The sequence below is a fragment of the Acanthopagrus latus genome, chromosome 1, assembly GCF_904848185.1.
Source record: "Acanthopagrus latus isolate v.2019 chromosome 1, fAcaLat1.1, whole genome shotgun sequence".
NCBI classification, from domain to species: Eukaryota; Metazoa; Chordata; class Actinopteri; order Spariformes; family Sparidae; genus Acanthopagrus; species Acanthopagrus latus.
In genome coordinates this window covers 7578035-7598821 of record NC_051039.1, presented here as the reverse complement: position 1 = coordinate 7598821, position 20787 = coordinate 7578035, and the positions used below count along the sequence as shown (strand labels likewise).

Sequence of the window (20787 nt, the reverse complement as noted above, 5' to 3'; positions counted from 1 at the left end):
AGCAATCACTTCCTAGAGCGACTACTCTGCAAAGCATGGGAGAAAAAAAATCCACAGTCCTGCTCTGTATTCATAATGCATTCTTGAAGCTAATATGAAGCTCCAGCAGTCCAAATAAAGTGGCTATTTTCCTTTATCTATCTGTATGCAACTATCAGGGGATATTCCTCCACCGCAGCACGGAAAGGAAACACAAAAATACATTTCATGCTAAAAAGACTGTAATTTTGGAAGATAAACCCTTGATCTGTCTAACACAGACTGCTGAAGCCTGTACAAGCTTAGTCTGAAGTTTCACTTCTGAAATGCATTTTTGCACGTAACAGAGACTGTGGGTTTTGTCCTCCACATTGTAGGTAAGGGATCTTTACATGGTCATTACGGACAAGAGAAGAAGAGGTAGAAGAAGGAGAAGAAGAACATGAAAAGAAGAAGAAAGAAGAAGACAAAGGAGAAAAGAAGAAGACATGATATTAACCGACCTGTCTCCGTAACTGTCTGCTTGCAGCGCTGAAGGATCCTGGTCTCTTCAGGACCGAACTATCTGGAACGTAGGAGGGACTCAGCTTGTTTCTGTCCAAACTGTCGTCAGGACTGAGCAAATGAGAAGGACGTCTGCTGGCACTGTAGGTGGGACTCAGTCTGAGGGAAGAATGTCTTTCTATACTGTGGCAGGACATGAGTTTAGGTCTGTCTGTGTTGTGGTCTGGATGGTGCCTGTATCCATCCATACTGCGGGTGGAGCTGAGTCTGTGTCTGTGTATTCGATGGGCCGGGCTGAACTTGTATCCATCGATGCTATGGGCCGAGTCGAGTCTGTGTCTGTTTATTCTGTGGGCCGGACTAAACCTGTGTCCCTCTATACTGTCGGCTGGGCTCAGCCTGTTTGTGGAGTATCTGTCGATGCTCTGCGCGGTGCTGAGCCAGATCTTTGGCCTGGAGCTGCGTCCAGACCCCAGTGAAGCGCGACTGATGACCGGCAGAGCTCCTGGAACCTGCAGCAGTGAGCTGCCTCCGCTGGAGCCCAGAGACGACATGGAGCCTGCCAAAAATAATCATACTTTATTTTATGGACGCACTGATGAAAAGAAACAAACGGAATAAAGTACAGTATACCGACAGGACCAGATATCGAAATGAATTTTTAAGCCTCTGATGGTTTTTGATGTGAGAGATATTATTTAATCGCTACTAAAAAAAACTGGGGCATCATTTCAGAAAAATGTCCTATACTGCCTTTCCTATCGTAAGTTTCAAAGATAGGGAAAAAAATCCTATCTTTCTATTACAGACACAGTTCCTAACCTAATGGCTGTGTCGTATCTTATCTTAAACTGGCAGCAGACGACTTTTTTGCTTTAACTTATCATTCTGAAGTCAATACTGATTGCACCGTGTAATGGCTGCAGAAAGGTGACCTGCATATAGATGAGATCCTTGTAAGTATCTTTTTTATAATGCTATTTCTTCTGCATTTCACTCAGAAAATCTAAGGTCGAATTAGGGCACAAAGTTAGCACGTCTGTCTTTGCGCAACAAAAACAGGAAGAGGCTAATTTCCCCTGGTCGCTATCCCCAGGTTACCTTAGAATAACATGATTGCCTGTGAAAACACTGATGAGGCAGGGCAAAGAAGGCCAAGAAACATAATTAGAAGTTTAAAATTGATTCTTCAATTGGCGCACATCCTGTCATGCTCTTTCCTGTGTTCAGCATGTATGTGTGTTGATGTTAGCTTCTCTAACAGACTGACATTAGTTTTAGCTTCTGCAACGTATTTCTGTGTTCTTGTTGTTTCCCATATTTACTGTCATTGTCATACAGGCCTAACAACAGAGGAGGTTAGCTTCTCCAACAGGCTAAAATCCTTGTTAGCTTCTAACATCAGTGTTACGTTCTCCAATATTCTAACATTTTTGGCAGTTTCTTTTAGGACAGGGTCTTTGGATATCTAACTCAGGAAATTCTACAGTCCTGTTTTAGCTAAATTCCTATCCAAAGGTGAGATAGGATTTTCTCCTAATGAAATAAGTAAACGCATTTCTGTAATACGCAAACATCCTCAATGTCATCCTCAGATTTCAGGCGCGGGAAGCTACATTATCATTCAGAAAAGGTCCCGTGGAGTTCAGTACTCAGATGGTGATAGATGTACTCTACTGTACAGGAAAGCCGCTCCTGCCTTCTTCATCTCTTTCTCTTCCTGCTGGCTGCAAGCTACAGTTTGTCAAAGCCATTTCATTTTGCTTCTATACAGATGTCATTTTACAACAGAGACAGATTGAAGCGATTATAGCCTTGTATTTGTAATAGGACATGATAGTACCAATATCAATTATTTCTATCTTATATTCGTTTTTTATTTGTTTCCCACGTCTGTTTGACACCGCAGGGGCTGCCGCTGAAATAATAAAGCTAAACTGTCATACACATCATAGGAATACGTCTGAGCAACACCTTCATTTGATGGAATACACAAATGTGATTATAGTCCAATCAATTTGTGTCCTAATGATGGGTCAGTGATGTTATAATCTGTGATGGAAATTCCGAAATGTCCCTTTTTATTATATTGATATGTTGTTCTTACATTATGAAACCTAACAATATAGGTAAATATATAAATATATTATTTATGTCAAGTAAAATCTTATGCTTGTGGGGTTCCAACATGTGCTCTGTCTTGTGATAGTTATGTGGTTGTAGAGTATGAATGGATGTGTTGCATGTATTGTATGTGGTATAATGTGCCGTGAAAATGAACATAAAGGAACTTAATGACGGGGGTCGGTGAAGCCTCTTCTGTGGTTAAGTGTTTTGACTTTAGCTTGACGTAGGACACACAACAATGGCTGAGGTGCCTAAGAGGTCGTGTGTGAATAATGAGACGGATGTGGAGATGACTGTAATCGTGCTTTTAATGAGATCATCTGTAATCTTGTGACTGTTACAATTGAGTGTATTGTTTGTTATCATTACAAAGGAAGAGGAGAGACCGCCTCTCTTCAGTCATCATCTATGTGCTGCTGACGTGTGGCGCTTCCAAGCAATAAAGAACTTCTAGACTAGAAAAGAAATATCGTGTCAAACTTGGTGTTTTGACCAGCTTTCATCTTTACTAGACATGCGACTGTTTCCGGTGCCACGACAAATCCTATTAATTTAATTTTGTTTCCTGTTTGTCAGCATTTCTTCCTGCATTTGGCAGCTGCAACTGTGTGTGTTTAAGCCTGGATTATGTGTTTTACTTCTTCCTCTATTTGTCTAAAAGTTTAAACTTCTTTTCAAAATATTTCGCTCTGCTGCCAGTAGATTTTTTTCAATTGGTCAGACGCTGCGAACACCTCCCGTTCTATATGAGCGTTAGGGTTAGGGTTATTTTTTGGCCTTTGCATGGAATTGGTTAACAGTAAAAAAAAAAAAAAAAAAAAAGGTAAACTATCTGATTTCTATCTAATGCATAAAATTAAACTAAAAACTCTGTCTTTAACTGTTTTGTTTTGATCAATTTGCAGTTTGTTTTTAAGTCCCTCAAGTTGAAAAACTAAGTGTGGGAAGGAACCTGCAGTAGTGGCTTCACAGGCAGACAGTAATCCTGCCAATTAGTCACGAAACATTAAAAAACATCTTGCTCGTGACAGTAAGTTCTACAATCACAGTGCCCCTCGCTGTACAGCATCACATCTCAGCTGCCTTCTATGCTATTTATGGAAGTAATAATCTTTACAGCAATCAGTTGGTGGTTATAGCGCAGTAAAAGCTGTTACTTAATTTAATTGGCTATAAACAGCCAAATTACCTGAGTAGCTGTACCCGCAGTAGGCCTCGTGGCCAATGGGAGGATATGGGGAGCATCTGAGTGGCTGAACGTAGCTGTCGCTGGGGAGAGACAGCATGCGTCCCATGCTCAGCAGGTTGCCATGGGAACACTCCTCATCCTCAACCTGCACCTGCCACATGAGATCACCACCGCTGTCATAGTTATCGTCACCTCCACTCCCTTCCCTCTCACACATCCAGGAGCATGAACAGACGCTCTGTACGTTACCTGTGCAGGTGAGTCCACGTTTGTCCCCAGGTCTCCGCCCACAGACGCACTGCTGAGGCGTCGGCCGAGTTCCTCCCTCTCCCTCGCCTCCTCCCTCACCCTTGCCTCCTCCCTCTCCCTCGCCTCCTCCTTCTCCCTCGCCTCCTCCATCTCCTCCAGCTGAGCCTCCTTGTTGCTGTCCTCCAGGTGCTTCATCAGAACGGCCACGACCACGTTGACGAGGACAAATTGAGCCGTTAGGACGAAGGTAACGAAATAAACGGGGGAGATCAGGGGCAGGTAGGTGAGGCAGTGGCGATCCTGCGGACGGCACTCTCGCAATGTGTCCTGGCCGACGAGGATTAGGAGAAGAGGATACAGATTATTCAGAAAACATATAATAGATGAAGGGATATAAGGTAATATGAATATGAATGCACAGTGTACTTCCTCTCTCCTCCAACAGAAGGGGATGTTGCTCTTAGTGTGAAAAGACCATCACAGAAGAATAATACTCTCAAAACCCTCTAATGTCAGCAGCTCTTAGTCTGTCATAAAAACAGTGATCTGCTCTCTTCTTACAGCAACGCCTGTCTCCTAACCGCAGCTTTGAGACTCATATGCACTGACAAAAACATGGACTTTGTCATCTCTCCATCTCCTTAGAAACTCCCACAGAGCAGAGGAAAGAAAATAACCTTCATAATCCCATTCCAGTTGTCCCCGGTAGACACCCTGAAGAGTGTGAGGAAAGCCATGCCAAAATTGTCAAAGGTAGCGTGGCGACTAAGACCCTCACATGGGTTTTCGTCTGAACACTCTGAAAGAGGATGAAAAGAGGAAAAGAGCGTTAGAGGCTGTAAGTGTGGGAGAGGAAGGCGAGGGGGGGGAGAAGAAAGAGAATTGTGTGTAGATTAGAGCTCTGATGCTAAACTGACATCATTAATGTATGTAACACAACAAAATTTATGCATGTTACGTAATCCACAGATATCTCACCATTGTCAGCCCAGGCGCACACACATATAGGCACCGATTCATACTGTATGCATGCACACACTCACGTGCTCGCGCGCACACACACACACACACACAAACTCACATGCATGCACGTACACGCGCACACACACTAACCCAGTTTTCCAAAGAGCTCAACTCCCAGAGCTGCATAGATGAAGAACAGCAACATGAAGAGCAGACCCAGATTCCCCACCTAGACAGACACATTACACGCACACACAGATATATACAGTATATGATACACAGAAAAAAAAGACATGTACAGTAAACATCAAGAGAGACGCAAACATGCACACAGAGAGAAAGAGGCCATAGACAGAGAAGCTGTTTACTGCATCTTAAAAAAACTATTAGGAGACATCATGACACCCAGAGTTGATCTCAGATTTCAGCCTGGATCCAGTCCTCATGAATCACAAACATGCCTGTTTATTGATGATTATAAAGCGATTCCCAGGGACTTCGCCCCATGTTAGGAGGTATGGAGATGTCTAATTAGATGACAGTTAAATCTATTGATGAAGCGCAGGGGAATAAACACTCGGACGCCATGCCAAGACCTGGGTTCAATCCCCAGCAATGATCTGTCACTTCAAAGACAATTGGTATTATTCATGGATGGGGAGGAAGTGAAGGATCATGGGTATTCTGCCGCACTACTGATTCCTATTGAAGTGTTTTTTTCCTTGTTTATTCTGATTGTGTACTTAAGTGTACTGCTTGTCCTCTTCTATCACCTCATGCTTAATTTCTCTTGTTTGCGTGACTTCATAGCTTGTTTGATTGTTTTCAAATTTTTAATAGTCTGCCTCTCTTAGTACATGTCTTTACTGTACTTTCATGTTCAGGACCCCAGGAAGACTAGAGGCACATCTGCGTGTGTCTAATTGGGATCCTTAAATAAACATAAACAAGGAATACCCGTCGGAATTACCCACTGAATAAGATGAAATTAATTGAAATTAAAACTGCATTTCAGGAACATGACTACAAACAGCTTATAAAAGTCTACTTGTGCTACATACCTGTTTGTTCCCAGCTACCCTGCAACACCCTCCCATCCCCTCCATTTCTCTCTATACCTTCTCATTTCTGGTTTCGTCCCCTGAGGGTCCGCCGAGCACAACAGAGCCATCATCCCGCTCCACCACTCTCACTTCCCAATCACTATTCACTCATTTCATCTCCAGTCTAGGAGTCTATAGCCACACCAGCAGCCGTAGAAACAACAGCATTTTAAGTTAAATGCTGGTATTTAGCAGTAACTATCAGTTGAATTTCAACGCCTTTCTCACACTGTCTCGTCAAAAATCTTAATATGGGTAATTAGTGAGGAGTGCCATGATCACGAAGCTGTCAAGGCTTTCAACACAATACATGCAAGACAATCAGAGTACAAGAAGTCCGTAAGGATCGATAATAATGCATAATGTCTACCATGTTTACTATTTCCATTTAGCATACTAGAATGCTACCATTTTCTTAAAAGTGCAAAATTAGCAAAACTCCTGTTTGCCAGATATGAGCCACATGCAGTCCTAACCATAACAAGTAGGTCCTCAACCTAATCCAAGTGCCATCACTCCACATGGTATGTGGGCCAGATGAACGTGTCTTGTACAATTTTTGCTATTTGGCATTAAACACAAAATACAGCTCAGTCTGATGAGACTGTCATACAGTTTGCAGGAGTTTGGTCTAAGTAAATAAAATGTTTGTGGAAATTCATCGTACAGTACACAATATTTTACTGAAAACCACAAATACCAAACCTCTTTCTGTCACTAGAAGAAAAAGTCAGGGGATCACTGAAGTCATTTGGCTTCAGGACCACACAGTGGGTCAACCGATCATCATCCTTTGAGAATGAAACGGCAGCTAGAGATTTATACGTGATGACCAGCGGGTGAATCTACTGTTGCAGCACCTCAAGAGGTCAGGGTGGCTGCAAAAGCATCAATTATATCAGAACTGCACGGTATAGTTCATTGAAAGAACAAATCGCTGGAGAATTTTCTCAGCAAAAAAGACGTTCACTCATCTCTCGACTGGCTTTGGTAAAAGTTTAATTTACCAACTGGCTTCGCTGGTGGTAGAGCTCTTCTACTGTCAGTCTGATTGGTTTACATTACCCTGTGATCAACAGGGATAAACAGAAGGTTCGCCCAATCACCTGGCAAGTATTTTTTGAAAGTACTTGCCCCTTTCTGAATCGTCTCTAGCGTTGCTTTTCCAGATGGTTTTCTGCAACAAACCATCTGGTGCATTCAGGTTATCCAATAGTTGAGATATTTCAGTCTGGACTGAAATGGCGTTTTGGCCAACTGGTATTGCCAAAGACAGTTTCATGTGCATCTTAGTTGATGGTTTAGTCCTTTCTTGTTCTGCATTTACTACATTTGAGCTGCGTCACAAGAGTAGGTGAGCAAAAAGAAAAACAAAAAAAAAACAAAAAAATTAATCAGGACATTTGGTTGTGCATAGCTTGTAGCATTGTGCCATTCCACTCTGCACCTAGTGAGCAGCAGAACAGAGGAGAAAAATACTGCTGCTGTGATAAGTTGACAGAGTTTTACAATCCTGCCTCAGAGGAGAATTTACTGCTGTGTGGTGTCTTTGTGTGTGATAAGCTTTCAGAGTGGACTGTGGTTCATATTCTATCTTCTCACAGATACCCAGTAGCAAAACAATCACACTGAAGCAGCTGCGAAGTTATGATTTAATTGGCGATTCATCAGCCTCACTGATAGATCTAAAAGTCAGCAATTAGCCTTTAGCTAAACATGTAGACGTCTTCATGCTTATTTGGTTCAACACTAAATAGTCTGTTGGGGGGGGGATCCGCAGTGCTGGTAAATCATGTGGGAGCCCTGATAAATCGCTGAATAAAACAAGCTGTCTGCAATTCAACAGATCTGGAAACCAGGCGAGCAGTTAAAGAGACAACTTATATTTCACAGTGTCAGTGCTGCCTCTTACCTGAGGCAGAGCTTGAATCACTGTGTCCAACAGAGATCTCATCCCCGTCGCCATCTTCAACAGCTTCAGCACTGAAACATTGCAATGTGTCAACTCTTATCAGCCACACATCATCTCCGTGTCGTCGTGTTTGTGTGTGTCACTGCGTGTGTGCGTGTACCTCTTGTTATCCTCAGGACTCTCATGATGCGTATGATGGTGGGGTTTATGGGGAGGGAAGCATTCAGGTCTATTTCCTCAAGAGTGATCCCCATGATAGACAAGAGCACGATGGCGAGGTCCAGCTGGTTCCATCTTGACACACACGGGCACACACACACACACACACACACACACACACACACACACACACACTTTCAATTTCTCTAAGAATTAAAGCTGCATGTTCATTTCTTTGTATTCACATGAGAGATTGAATACCTCTCTTTGAAAAACCGGCGCAGGCCGAAAGCGATGAGCTTGAGAATCGACTCGATGACAAAAACCACCGTGAAGACGTAATTGCAGTACTTCAGGATCTCCTCGAAGTACTGCAGGACATGGACACACACACCTCAAAAACACACTGTAGCAGTAGTATCACCGTATGCCGCTTCATTACTATGGTTCTAGGGCAGGTGGTAGAAGGTGTTGCCATGGTTACCTTAGGCTGGTTGTAGTGCTCCATGCTCATGGTGAGGAGGTTTGTGAAGATGATGATGGTGATGAAGAGATCCAGGTAGTTGCTGGTGCACACGGTGTGGATGGATCGGCGCAACGGGGAGTAGTCAGCGTAATATGGCTTCTCCTGGGCCCCTGTGACTCACACACACACACAAACACACACAAACACACACAAGCACGGTCATTAAAATGCTTCTGAGAGAAAAAGAAATTGTGGGCTATGAAGTCACTGATGAAGCGGATGCCAAGTGGCGCACTGCTGTGCGTGTGAGTGTGCATGTGTGTGTGTGTGTGTGTACGGACTAAAAGTGCCACCTCAGGAATTCAGTCCTATCCATCACACGCGCACACACACGCCATGGCACCTCAAGGTGTCTTTGGGTAGAAACCCTCGCTGTCTGCTGCCAGACAGTTAACTGACTGAGAGGAAAGCACTACAAGAGATTACACTGCAGAGACAGGAGGAACGAGTGGGACAGAAATGGGGAAGAGTAAGAGTGTGTGTGTGTGTGTGTGTGTGTGTGTGTGTGTGTGTGTGTGTGTGTGCAGTAGTGTTTTGAGCATATTATGGGAAGAAATTATGCATGTACTCATACAGTATGTATGCAGAAAAAAAAGGTTTACCGTGTGTGTGATAGTAGATTGAAAAACAGTATATGGCTGTAAGTATGTGGACCAGCTGTCTTGAGTACGTCTGGTCTAGTGATGTTTAGCGAAATATTAATGATACGACATTCAGTGATGGTTTAGACAGTTGTGTGTATTCAACTTTCCTAATTCAACATGACAGCGTCCTAGTACCCAAAGCAAGGTTAAAGAAGAAGTGGTTTCCCAGGCTGGTGTAGGAGAACTTGACTAGTCTGTTCAGAGTCTTGATATCATACCCATCCCAGATCTTTGAGATGGACTGGAACTCTAACTGAGAGCCGGGTCTTTTCTGGCCGACATCAGTACCGATGAAGCTGTATCGCACGGTTGGTGTCACGGCTCCATCACCATCACATTACAAATGCATTTTGGAAGCTTTTGTGAAGGGAGTCTTCAAATGATCTGCTTTTTAGCAGCCACATTTCCAATATTGTTGAGATTAGCTTGACTCACATTTTCTGTGTTTTACAAGCATAATGATCACACATTTGCAAGTAATGATTAATGTGGTAAGAGAGACTGTGTGGCAGTGCTTTAATTGTTTTAAATACCATATGTCAGGGCTAATCAGTTGCTAATTCAACTGGGCCATGAATGAATAGATATAGTACAAAAAGCAATGTTGGTATATGGTGACTTAAATGCACATTGTATCATCTACTAGCATACACAAGTGTTTGAGACATTCAGCACTACACTATGTATGTAGTTTATTCTGTCATATATCAGATTCATGTTTGCCAGAGGGTACTTCTTCTTCTATGTCTAATTCATGTAAAAAATATACAGTGGGTATTAATTCACCCTTATCCTATCCTTAGCTGTAGCTAGTTACTGTTATTTAGCTCATAGCGCAGTTAGCAATGGAGTCAGCGGCCCTAGAGTTTGTCTGGGCCAGGACCAGCTCAACCAGACTGGCAGCCTAACATGAGAGTGAACACAGTCACTCAGGATTCATTTTGACTAACTCACAGGTGATGTGTGTGACTCTTTTGTGGCTTTTATTTTTGGTTAATGTCGAGTTTGAATTAAGTGTGTGTTACAGTGAGTTAACGAGGCATTAGGCTTGTCTCCCACACATAAGCTGTTAGTGAGATTTCTTTGTCATGGGTGAACCAAATAATCTCCAACAGCCGGAAGGAATCGGACACTTGGAGTAATGATATCTTGGAGGAATGTAGGGAAAAACCTGCAGCCAGGTTCTCAGATCTTGTGGAAAGCCTTTCTAGAAGACTGGAGGCTGGCATAGCAGCAGAATAATGTCAACGACATGTTTAAAAATCACGTAAGGGAATATTCAGGTGTCCACATACTTTTGGTCATATACTGAATGTCTTGCCACCCCGCCCTTCCCCTCGTGTTCGCTCACTTCTCCTCCTCTTCTCCAGCCGTCTCTGCCGTTTCTCCTCTCTCAGCCGCGCCTCCTCCTCCTCCTGCTGCTGGCGACACTTGTGAAAGTTTTCCACCACCACGCCCACAAACATGTTGAGCACAAAGAAGCTGACGATAAGGAGGAAGGAGATGAAAAACAGCAGCATCCAAGGGTTGTTGTTTCGTATTGGCTGCAGACAGAGAGAAAATGGAGAGAGGAGAGGAGGAGAGGCAGCACAGGGACAAAAAGGAAAAAAAGAGGAGGAACAAATAGTGACGAAGGAAGGTGAGGAGGGTTGGAGGGGAAGAAGAGGAGAGAGCATAAACAAGAAGACAATGTAAATCCTGAGTCAGCAGTAGAACTGCAAGCACTGTCACCTCACATCTATTTATCCGGCTGCCTTATTCTTTCCTTACACCTCCCTTCCCTCCCGAAAAATTTTCCCTTTCTGGTTGAGACGAGCAAGATCAAATGGTGCTTGGGACTGACACAAAACAGAACCAAGACACAGTGAAATATAATACACATGGGCTGAATGGTTTGGCTCCTTGATATTCAATTTTTTGCTTCACACAGCTTCACTCTCTTCTGCTGTATATGTGTGTGTGTGTGTGTGTGTGTGTGTCTCCTCACCTGCTGGTCAACACCCACCGCGTCCAGGCCGTCATACATGATGCTGACCCAGCCGTCTTTACATGACAGCACAAACAGTGACATCAGCGCCTGGAAGAGTGAGACGCATGCAAATCAGTCATGCTGTCAATCCGCTCGTAACAGCAGGTGTCAGTCCCGGATGTGTGCGTATGTTCGAGTGGCTGTGACAAACCTGTCCCAGGTTGTCAAAGTTGTATTTCCGGCGAGTCCAGCGGTGTCCTGCCTGTAGACACTGTGTTTTGTTGGTGATGTTACTCACATCGAGCCCGTCGCAGTAGAAGAACTTCCCTTTAAACAGCTGCAGACACAGACAGACAGATTGAGTGTGCGCACAGGTACAAAAACCATGAACACTATAACCTCGAGGCAATGTAAACAGAGCTTCACCGAGCGAGAAAAGATTGATGTGTACAGTGAATTGCTCTGCATCTGCCAACAGGCCTACTGTATGTTCCAGCTAAGATATCCAAGGACCATCTGCTCCAGTCTGCCTCATCGCAAGCACAGAAACACTCAAGCATGAAGTGTTCTCATTAGAGGCGAATACGGTGGTAGTGTGTTTTGCGAAATACAGTGCCTGTGTGTTAATATTAACTTCAGCATTCATCACGCATCATTTCCTGTGCAAATATTAATGTGAATACTTGCAGTAACGTTTGCAAAAATATGTGCATGGAGGACGTATTCCAGAGGAGGAAAGCTTATAAAAATATAATTAAAACTAGCACTCAGTAAGAGCGCATACCTCTGCAAAGGCTCGGCAGTAACTTTAACTCAATCATTCCATACTAAATAAAACATGAATTTAATTAGATTTTTATTTAGATCTGCATCAAATTAAACTCATCAATAGCGATAAAATATTGTTTGTTTCATCAAGATCCATGCATTATTCCCCTGAGTAGTTAACAAAAATGTCAGAAAACATCACATCTCGCAATGTTAGAGAAAGTGAAAAAAAAGTCCTGGATCCCTGACTTCATCTGAATCTGCACCAAAAGTTAATGAGGTCTATTCTGGGCCGAGGCCCATCGTCCAACCAAGTTTTGAGGGAGTCCGAACAGCAGTCTTTGTGTAATCCTGCTGACAATCTGACCAACAAAGAAACAAATGGACACGGGTCCACTTCCCTCCCTGGCGGACATCATAAGCATTTAAAGCTGCAGTGAGTATCATATTCCAATTAAAATAGGTGTTAAAATAGCTCTGCATTCTATATAAAAAACGCTGCCCTCTGCCTGTACTTCAGATTTTTTCTTAGTATTTTGCTGTGTTTGGGACGCTCTGGGCATCGTAATTCTGGAGAAAGATAGTTGATGGTTGAGTCTCATTCCCAGGTCGTAAAATACCAACGCTTTGCCTCAGTGGCTTGCCAACTCAAAGTGTATTTGACGAGGGAATGAGACTCAACATTCAACTCTTTCACCTTAGAATGTGTCTACAAACAGTAACAGACAAATCCTGCAAAGGATCGTCATGCCTTTAATTATTTGGGACCCCTCAAATAATTGATTTATCTTTGGACCCCAGGAGAGATTGAAGCCCACGGATTTGGAATGACTGTTTTACAACATGATAATCTTGTTGATCCTTCCTTTTATATCCTGTACACCTAGGGGCTAGTTATTAAAAGATTTTAAAAAATCAGTTTCATTTGATTAAAAAATTATTTTTTTTAATTTCATTAATAATCAATGAAATTACCACTACAAAATTAAATTTAAACCAAATTAAAAATACCACTCTCAGCACAATCCCTCTGTAGTTGAACCGTTGTTTTTTTAATTACTTCCAGGGACTCTGGTGCATAATCAGCAGCTCATTTGCATTTCCTCCCATTTTTCTCTTCACTTTTTATTACCTGAAGCTTTTTCTGGGCTGTGCCTCGTTTATTTTAAACCCTGGTGATCAGTGTCTTCTTGCATCAGAAACTGAAAAAGCTTTGGATGTTTGGACTCATTTCACCAAGTGAAGGTAACTTTAAATTGAGTATACTTTTTTTCTTTCTTTATTTTTTAAAATGAAAATTGCAAAAAAAAATAAAAATAAAAATGAACAAGGCTTATCTTCAGCCAGCTGATGATGAACGTGGGAATAGACAGTGTTAATGTTTACCTGGACTCCCAGAATTCCAAAAACAATGAAAAAAGCGCAGCAGATAAGGACAATATTCCCAATGGGTCTGAGAGATGTGATCAGAGTCTCCACCACCAGTTTTAGACCAGGAGCTCGACTTATCACCCTGCGACACACACATAAGGTTACAGTCACGCCACATAAATACACAAGATAAAAATAATAGAGTAAACATAAGTGAAAATCTCCCGTCCTCTTACCTGAGTGGTCGCAGCGTGCGGAGCAGACGAAGCACGCGGAGGATGCCTAAGATTCGATTACCACTTGCTGATGCGATAGAAACCAGGATGTCCACCAGCGACACAAACACCAGCAGTCCATCTAAGACATTCCAGCTGCTCTGCAGGTACACACTTTGTCCGAAGTACAGGCCCATAGCTACCACCTTCATACACACACACACACACACACACACACACACACACACACACACACACACACACACACACACACACACACACAGACAGTCACACACACATCCAGCAAAATTACTCATATAGTGAAATTATATGAGGTATAAAATGAGACTAAAAGCAATTCTACCCACCCAGCGAGAAAATCACCCTTTTATAAATAAGACAGGAAAATGACTTTGGAATGAAAGCGTGTCTTGTTATGGTTACCTTGATCATCATTTCACCCACGAAGATCACAGTGAAGATGTAATTGGACACACTGAGGAACACCCGTTCCTGTCACACACACACACGCACACACGTGAGAGCGTGTACGTGCAGGCGCACACAGAGAAGCACATTCGTCAATTTAAGGGTTTCGTGTCCTGGTAGCTTCAGCTTTGATTTTGGACTCAAACTAACTGCGCCGTGTTACATAATGAGCTGAAAACAAATCCATTACGGCTGTCATAGAAACATAGTAAAAACATACTGAGAACAGCATGTGTCCTGATAATGACTCCCAAACCACTCTTACATCAGCAACAAGCAGATGAACAGCTTGTGTCGTGTTATGTGTGTGTGTATGAGCGTGTACTTCTATCTGTGTGAGGACTCGTATTCAGTTTTGACAGAGAGGACATTTTGGCCAGTCCTCATTTCAATAATGGGCTGTTGCAGGCTAATATTGAATGTTGAGTTAAAGGTTGAAATCAGACACCGCTTAAAGTAGGGCATGTTTTAATTACAGCGCACTGCAACACTGACAAAACAGAAGAGAATAGAGCAGACTAGACAATAAATACAGCAAAAATACAAACATTAAAGAATGAACTCATTAATAATATAAAAACTCTGTCATGATCTACTCACCCCCATGCTGTGAAGTTTTGTAGTACACAAAACATTTATGGAGCTTCACAGCAAAACAGTGTTGCGTCATTCTCCTAACAACTGAAGTAGATGGTGACTTGTTTCAAAACGTAGAGAAAGAAAAAAAAAACCCAACAAAACATAAAATGGTTCCATACAACTTGTCGAGCATAACCCGAGTCCCTGGAAGCCCCAAGATCACAAATTGATTGAAACAGACATATATCCTTGTTCAAGACAAAGTCTTCACTGCAGCTGCTCAGATAAAAGAATGAGCCCTGTCAGAAGTTGTTTCATGAGCTAGACCACGCACGGAGTATATACCGTCTTTTCAAATCAGTTTGGGATCTTAGAGCTTCTGGAGACCTGGATTACCCCATTTTATGTTTTTTTCTGTTTTTTTGTTGTGAAGCTCCAGAAATGTGTTCTAAACTACAAAAGTTCCTCTGTCTTACTATCGGCATTTGGGTCAGAATATAATGACTGAATTTTAATTTCCTGATGAATTTATCCTTTAAGTTTAGGTCAGAGGTTGGGCATGAATTCACTGATGCCTGTGTTTCTGTGTATGAGTGTGTCTGTGTGTGTGTGTGTGCTACCATGCTTTTGGCCTCTATGTCCGGTCTCTCCAGCGCAATGGTGATGCAGTTCAGGAAGATGAAGAGGAGGATGATATGATCAAACATCTTGTGACCTATGACCCTCTGACACCACAACCTGAACCTAAACAGAGAAAGAGAAAAGCAGCACCATCGGATAATCGTCTACTTGTCTTATGATTTGTACTCACACATCACCAGAACCACTGCCTGTGTCATCATAATGTTTACGTTTACACTTGGCTAGATTCAATTGATAAATGTGAAAATTGTGTTACTAAGCCTTCCCCTTATCCTTCACACAAATTTTCACACATGCTGGGGTTTAAGTCATCCAGGCCACTCAGGAGGATATCAGGGGCTCTGTGTGTGTGTGTGTGTGTGTGTGTGAGTGTGTGTGTGTGTGTGTGTGTGTGAGTGCGTGTGTGTGTGTGTGTGTGTGTGTGTGTGTGTGTGTGTGTGTGTGTGTGTGTGTGTGTGTGTGTGTGTGTATGTGTTTACCGGTTGTTTGGAGCGAATAGATAGAGAGACCACTCTTCATGCTCCAGGCACCACTGAGGCTCATATGGCTCCAGTATCTTTTTCAGTTTCTTACATAAACCCTGGAAGGACAACACACACACACACACACACGCACACACACACACCCACACACATATTCAATCGCACACTTAAATATATTTACTTTTCGAATGCCAATAGTTAATTTTAATTTTCCATATAATAATGTCCTGCAGTGTTCATGATGTTATCATTTAAATGATTTTTCCTTGGTGGAAAACAGAGGCCTCGTGTTGTTTCAGCATGTACACATAAAAATTCACAGCTTTCAAACAATGCTGAATTTTTCCAACACTCTGCTCATCCAACTCAACTAATTAAATATTTTCAAAGGTCACCAAAGTTGGAATTCGAATGCCTCCACAAGATAATTAGCAGCAGCAGCAGATTTTGCACTTGAACTAAAACAAGTTCTTATATTAGCTTATTTTAACTGAAAAGAGCTGAAGCGAGACATCATCAAAATGCCTCTTTTCTTTTGATTATAAGAGCCACTTAAACAAAGAGCTGCACCTCCTCAATTTCTTCCTCTTCTTGATCGCTGGTATATTGTGTGGTCAGGGGGGCATCGTCGCAGCAGTGGTCAGGGAGGTAAAAAGTGGTACCATTGCAGTCGGGCGGGTGGAGCATGGGCACCTGAAGGTACTCTGGCTGGTCCAGAGATTGCTCCCTGCTGCTGTGGTTGGAGCTTGAGTGTGTGTCCGACAGCAGGGACTCCATCTCCCCCGACTGGGCTCTCCTGTGCAGGCTGGGGGCTCGGCCCATGCTGGTCCAGCTGGATCGCCGGCTCTCTGGCCCACTGTCCCACAGAGACTGTGAAGAAAAATGCAAACAACAGCAACAACTGGTTTTATTCTTTTCTCTTTCAAGTGCCTTTCAAGAATCAAATCCTCACCAATTAAAGGAACGCTTGCATTTTTTGACCAGTAGTGGTGCTGTGGAGCAATGATTGATTTTTTTTTTGTTGTATTTCATGCTTTAAAAGCCTAAATATGAGGACAAACACTAGGGTTGATTCACTGAAATATGATTATAATCTAAATTTAAAACTCCATGTGATCTCATTATTATTTGCGATGCTTATACAAGCACAAATGTTTTGGATCAAAACAAACGTGACAGGTCAGCTTTGCAAACTGTGCACAGGAGGAGAGGAGCAGGACATCGATATAAATTAATTCAAGGTGTGTGAGAGACACCGGAGTATAATGTGATAAAAGAAAAGGCCTTTTAGGAAGAACAAAAATATGTCAGAATAGCAGAATAGCAAAGGTACTTATCCACCCCCAGTTCTGACAAATCTCTGTGCAAATACGTAGAAAACGATGTGCTGTAAAACAGCATTTAAAGAAGATGATGATGACGATCAAAAGCACACATGCTACAATGCAAGCAAAAGTAACAGCACCAATTAGTATTATCATCTGAAATGCCATAAAAAGGCCCATAAAACTTCAGTGGATAACCTTCATCACCAACCACTCAAACATCCACAGCAGGAGTCTTAAAAACTAGGAATGTTAGGCTTATGTGTTCCTATGAATCATGGGAGAAAACGTGATCTTAATTCTAAGTGGGGGAAAAAATATAGTGCTTCTCTTTTTGACGAGAACTGTGAAGCTCTGACGAACAACTGCTAAGGACGCTTGCAGACTGCAGAGGGCAGTGATTCAAATGCAGGATGCATGCTAGAGTTTTTTTTTTTTTTTCAGTGTTGGACGGAAGCTGAAAGTGATCTCAACCCAATGTGCATAAATTAATTTTCAAAAGAAGAAGATCAGATTTCAATGGGTACAAGGACATTTACACAGTCCGAAATAGATCCAATCCAAAAACCCCAAACAGCTCCAAACCGAGAGAGAATACCAACACTGAGAGCAGCGACGGCTGAAAAGAGCAGCAACACACATCATGTTTCTCTGCACTGCACAGGTAAAGCTCTCTGTCACTCTGTTTGAGTGCCTCTGTAAATTAACTTTACTACTGATATTTAAGGTGATGATCCTCCAGTGTAGGTAATGTAAAAGCATGTGTCTAAATCTCACCGGTGTCCTCTGCTCAATGGTGTTGATGTCCATGGAAGCGGCACTCGCCCGGCGGGACTGGCTGGAGTTTATGGTAGGCGTGGCCGCAGTGTGCGTGATGACTGGCAGAGGAGGAGGATGAGGCTGGGGCATGGAGGCTTTTGGATTTAGGAGACCATTGGGACTCAGCATCATGGCCTGGATCTTGAGCTCTGTGGACAAACACAGCCAGGATAATTCCAGTTTATAAAAGCTTGGGACTTATTGCAGTTTCAGACATCATTTGTATCAGTTAAGATCAACGTTGTAGCTACAGTGAAGACAACGGTTATGTGCATGTTTACATTTTATAACTTAAAGGCATAATGATGTAACTTTTCAGCATTATAAAATGTAAAAACAACTTAATTTATGTTACGTTTCCAACAACGTCCAAAACCAGGGAGACACATAATTTTATTCAAGGTATTGATGCGTTTCATTTGGTCACCTGTCAGAGGCATTATTTCTCTTTCACTCCCTCTAGTTGCTAAAACTTCCAACCAGTCACTCTAATGTTTACAATAGGCAGGACTGTATGTTGCATGTTCAGCTTAACAATGAGGACAACATCCCCCATGATCCCAAGATACTTTATGAGATACTCAAGTGTACACATGACAAATTTAAAAAGACGTTTATTTTTTTTCACATATTTCTGTTAGAAATGGGCCATTTTAACATTTTTTGTCTCTAGCAGAATAAAGAACAATCTTAGAAAATAGCTTTCATGGAGAAATTCCTGGACATGCAGCTGTTTTAAACTAATTTACAAAAGAAGAACAAGGAAAAGAATCTAAAGTAATGGAACATGTTACATTTGGATTCCTTCATAATTATTTGAGTAAGGAGCTGCTTGGGCAAGAAAACTACAAAAACCATACAACTATGTCAAGTCTGTGGCCTGTGAACTGTGATTGATGTTGAGACAGTCTAGGTGATAATTTTACCATCTGCTTTCTGTTTAAGCCTGGTTAACCTGATGGTTTGTTTAAAGCTGCATAATCATCCGCCTCCTTTATGAGATGTTGCTTGATTCACTAATCTCAGCAATTAAAATGGCAAAGGGCAACTTTTCCTTCATAGTTTTTCTCCTAAAGTGGTAATATTGTTGGCGCCACTGCTGCATCATTTTCTGTTTTCCTCAGAGTCACAAATAACAACAACACAGGACAAAATGTCACTTTATTCCATCATTTAGTCTTTCAAAGAAATGAATCGGCAGTTAACCTTCCTTTTTCCCGCATGTGGCTTTGTGCCCGGCGGCAGACAAAAATTGTGTAATTGCCAGTTTAACTTGGTGAGCATAATGTTTTTTATTACAGCCCCAATTCCAAAACAGCTGGAACTCTGCGTGAAAAGAAAATAAAACCAAGAAGAAGGGTGAACAAATCTAGAACAACAAGACCCAATTTCTAATAAAACAAAATGATCCTTTAAGCTGATTGTAGGTGAGGGTGAATTTCAACATTCAGTTCTAAGTGGATCCAAGAGAGTACCTGCAGCGTACAGCTCTCTCAACTTCTCCTCATCCTCGTAACAGAGTGATTGTCTCTCGTCATCAGTCTCAGATCTGTTGGCATCACCCTACAACACACATACACACACAGCGCTGAGATCATAATCTTTATCATCATCACCTTTCTTTGCTCACTGTCTTTTGACTGTTGTAAAAAAGAAAAATATGAGCGAGTCGAGAGGGAATGACTGAGGGACAAAGAGTGGGAGGGAGCCGGGCGGGGCGGAGGGGATCTCCAGTGTTCTCTAGTTGAGTTATGTGCATGGCTTTGGCAGCGATCTCCTGTAGTCACGCCAATAAAGCTTTACTGAATTTAATTAAAATTCACGCCAGAAAGATGGAGGCAGACAGCTTTGGCAAAGGGTATCTGTGTGTGTGTGTGTGTGTGTGTGTGTGTGTGTGTGTGGGTGTGTGTGGGTGTGTGTGGGTGTGTGTGTGTGATAGAGAGTGAGAGAGAGAGAGAGAGAGCAAGTGCTCTCTGATGCTGTAGATAAAAGATGAAAACTAAACAACAAAAGCTCACCAGCTGTGAATGGCAGGCGATATCAAACACATCCCTACCCCGGAGAGTACCGTGTGTGTGTGTGTGTGTGTGTGTGTGTGTGTGTGTGTGTGTGTGTGTGTGTGTGTGTGTGTGTGTGTGTGTGTGTCAGTGAGAAGGAAGGATAGAAAGAAAGAGAGAAAACAAGATAGACAGAGAGAGGGAGAGATAGGGGAAGGAGGACAACTGAGAAAGAAAGAGGAAAAAAGAGTGGAGGATAAAGAGCGAGAGGGGAGAAACCACACAGGCAGGATGCTAGAGATTATTCTCTTGTAAGCAGCTTTGGTATCACCAGCACAACAGAGCACAATTAGTCTCGTTCTCTCTGCATCATTCTCTAAGTAGCTCAAATAAAACGGCATCTTTGCCCTTACTTCGGCTTGAAAGCCCTCAACCAAAATGGCTACGAGCAAGTTGAAGAGGACGTAGTTGCCGAAGGTCATGAGGGCTACGAAGTAGAGGGCAGCCAGCGGCGTGGTGGAGGCCATCCCGTTATAGAGCACCGCGTTCCAGTCTTCCTGGGTGAGGATCTGTAGAGGTGGCAGAAGTCAAATGTATGTAGGGATGATAAAGATAGACCGTCAAGCACAACAATGCACCGGACATGCATTCAAATGCTTTACTGCTTTTAGCTGTTGTAAGCATAATACAAAGAACAACAAGAGAGGATTCCTCCTTTAATATCTCATTGTCAGTTGAACAGTAATGATGCTCATCAGTGTTAAATGAGCTCCTGT

At 42.5% G+C, this 20787-nt stretch overlaps 1 protein-coding gene across 5 annotated transcripts in view; it reads right to left on the bottom strand.

The window, feature by feature from the left end:
• Window positions 1-20787, bottom strand: part of LOC119017650 (voltage-dependent T-type calcium channel subunit alpha-1I-like) — a 49241-nt gene that overhangs the window by 2988 nt on the left and 25466 nt on the right. For 2 of the 5 annotated variants that reach the window (XM_037094490.1, XM_037094509.1), the window contains 21 exons: window positions 20425-20580; window positions 19490-19577; window positions 17973-18163; window positions 16441-16740; window positions 15868-15968; window positions 15367-15490; window positions 14123-14191; window positions 13700-13884; window positions 13479-13605; window positions 11536-11661; window positions 11343-11432; window positions 10707-10899; window positions 8670-8821; window positions 8447-8556; window positions 8187-8320; window positions 8027-8097; window positions 5162-5240; window positions 4726-4847; window positions 4049-4375; window positions 3800-3950; window positions 483-1042 (listed from right to left, as the gene is read on the bottom strand). In XM_037094490.1, coding sequence (XP_036950385.1) covers window positions 483-1042; window positions 3800-3950; window positions 4049-4375; window positions 4726-4847; window positions 5162-5240; window positions 8027-8097; window positions 8187-8320; window positions 8447-8556; window positions 8670-8821; window positions 10707-10899; window positions 11343-11432; window positions 11536-11661; window positions 13479-13605; window positions 13700-13884; window positions 14123-14191; window positions 15367-15490; window positions 15868-15968; window positions 16441-16740; window positions 17973-18163; window positions 19490-19577; window positions 20425-20580 — 3456 coding nt within the window. The remainder of the gene's footprint in view (window positions 1-482; window positions 1043-3799; window positions 3951-4048; window positions 4376-4725; window positions 4848-5161; window positions 5241-8026; window positions 8098-8186; window positions 8321-8446; window positions 8557-8669; window positions 8822-10706; window positions 10900-11342; window positions 11433-11535; window positions 11662-13478; window positions 13606-13699; window positions 13885-14122; window positions 14192-15366; window positions 15491-15867; window positions 15969-16440; window positions 16741-17972; window positions 18164-19489; window positions 19578-20424; window positions 20581-20787) is intronic. The other 3 variants (XM_037094500.1, XM_037094517.1, XM_037094526.1) reach the window with 2 other exon arrangements.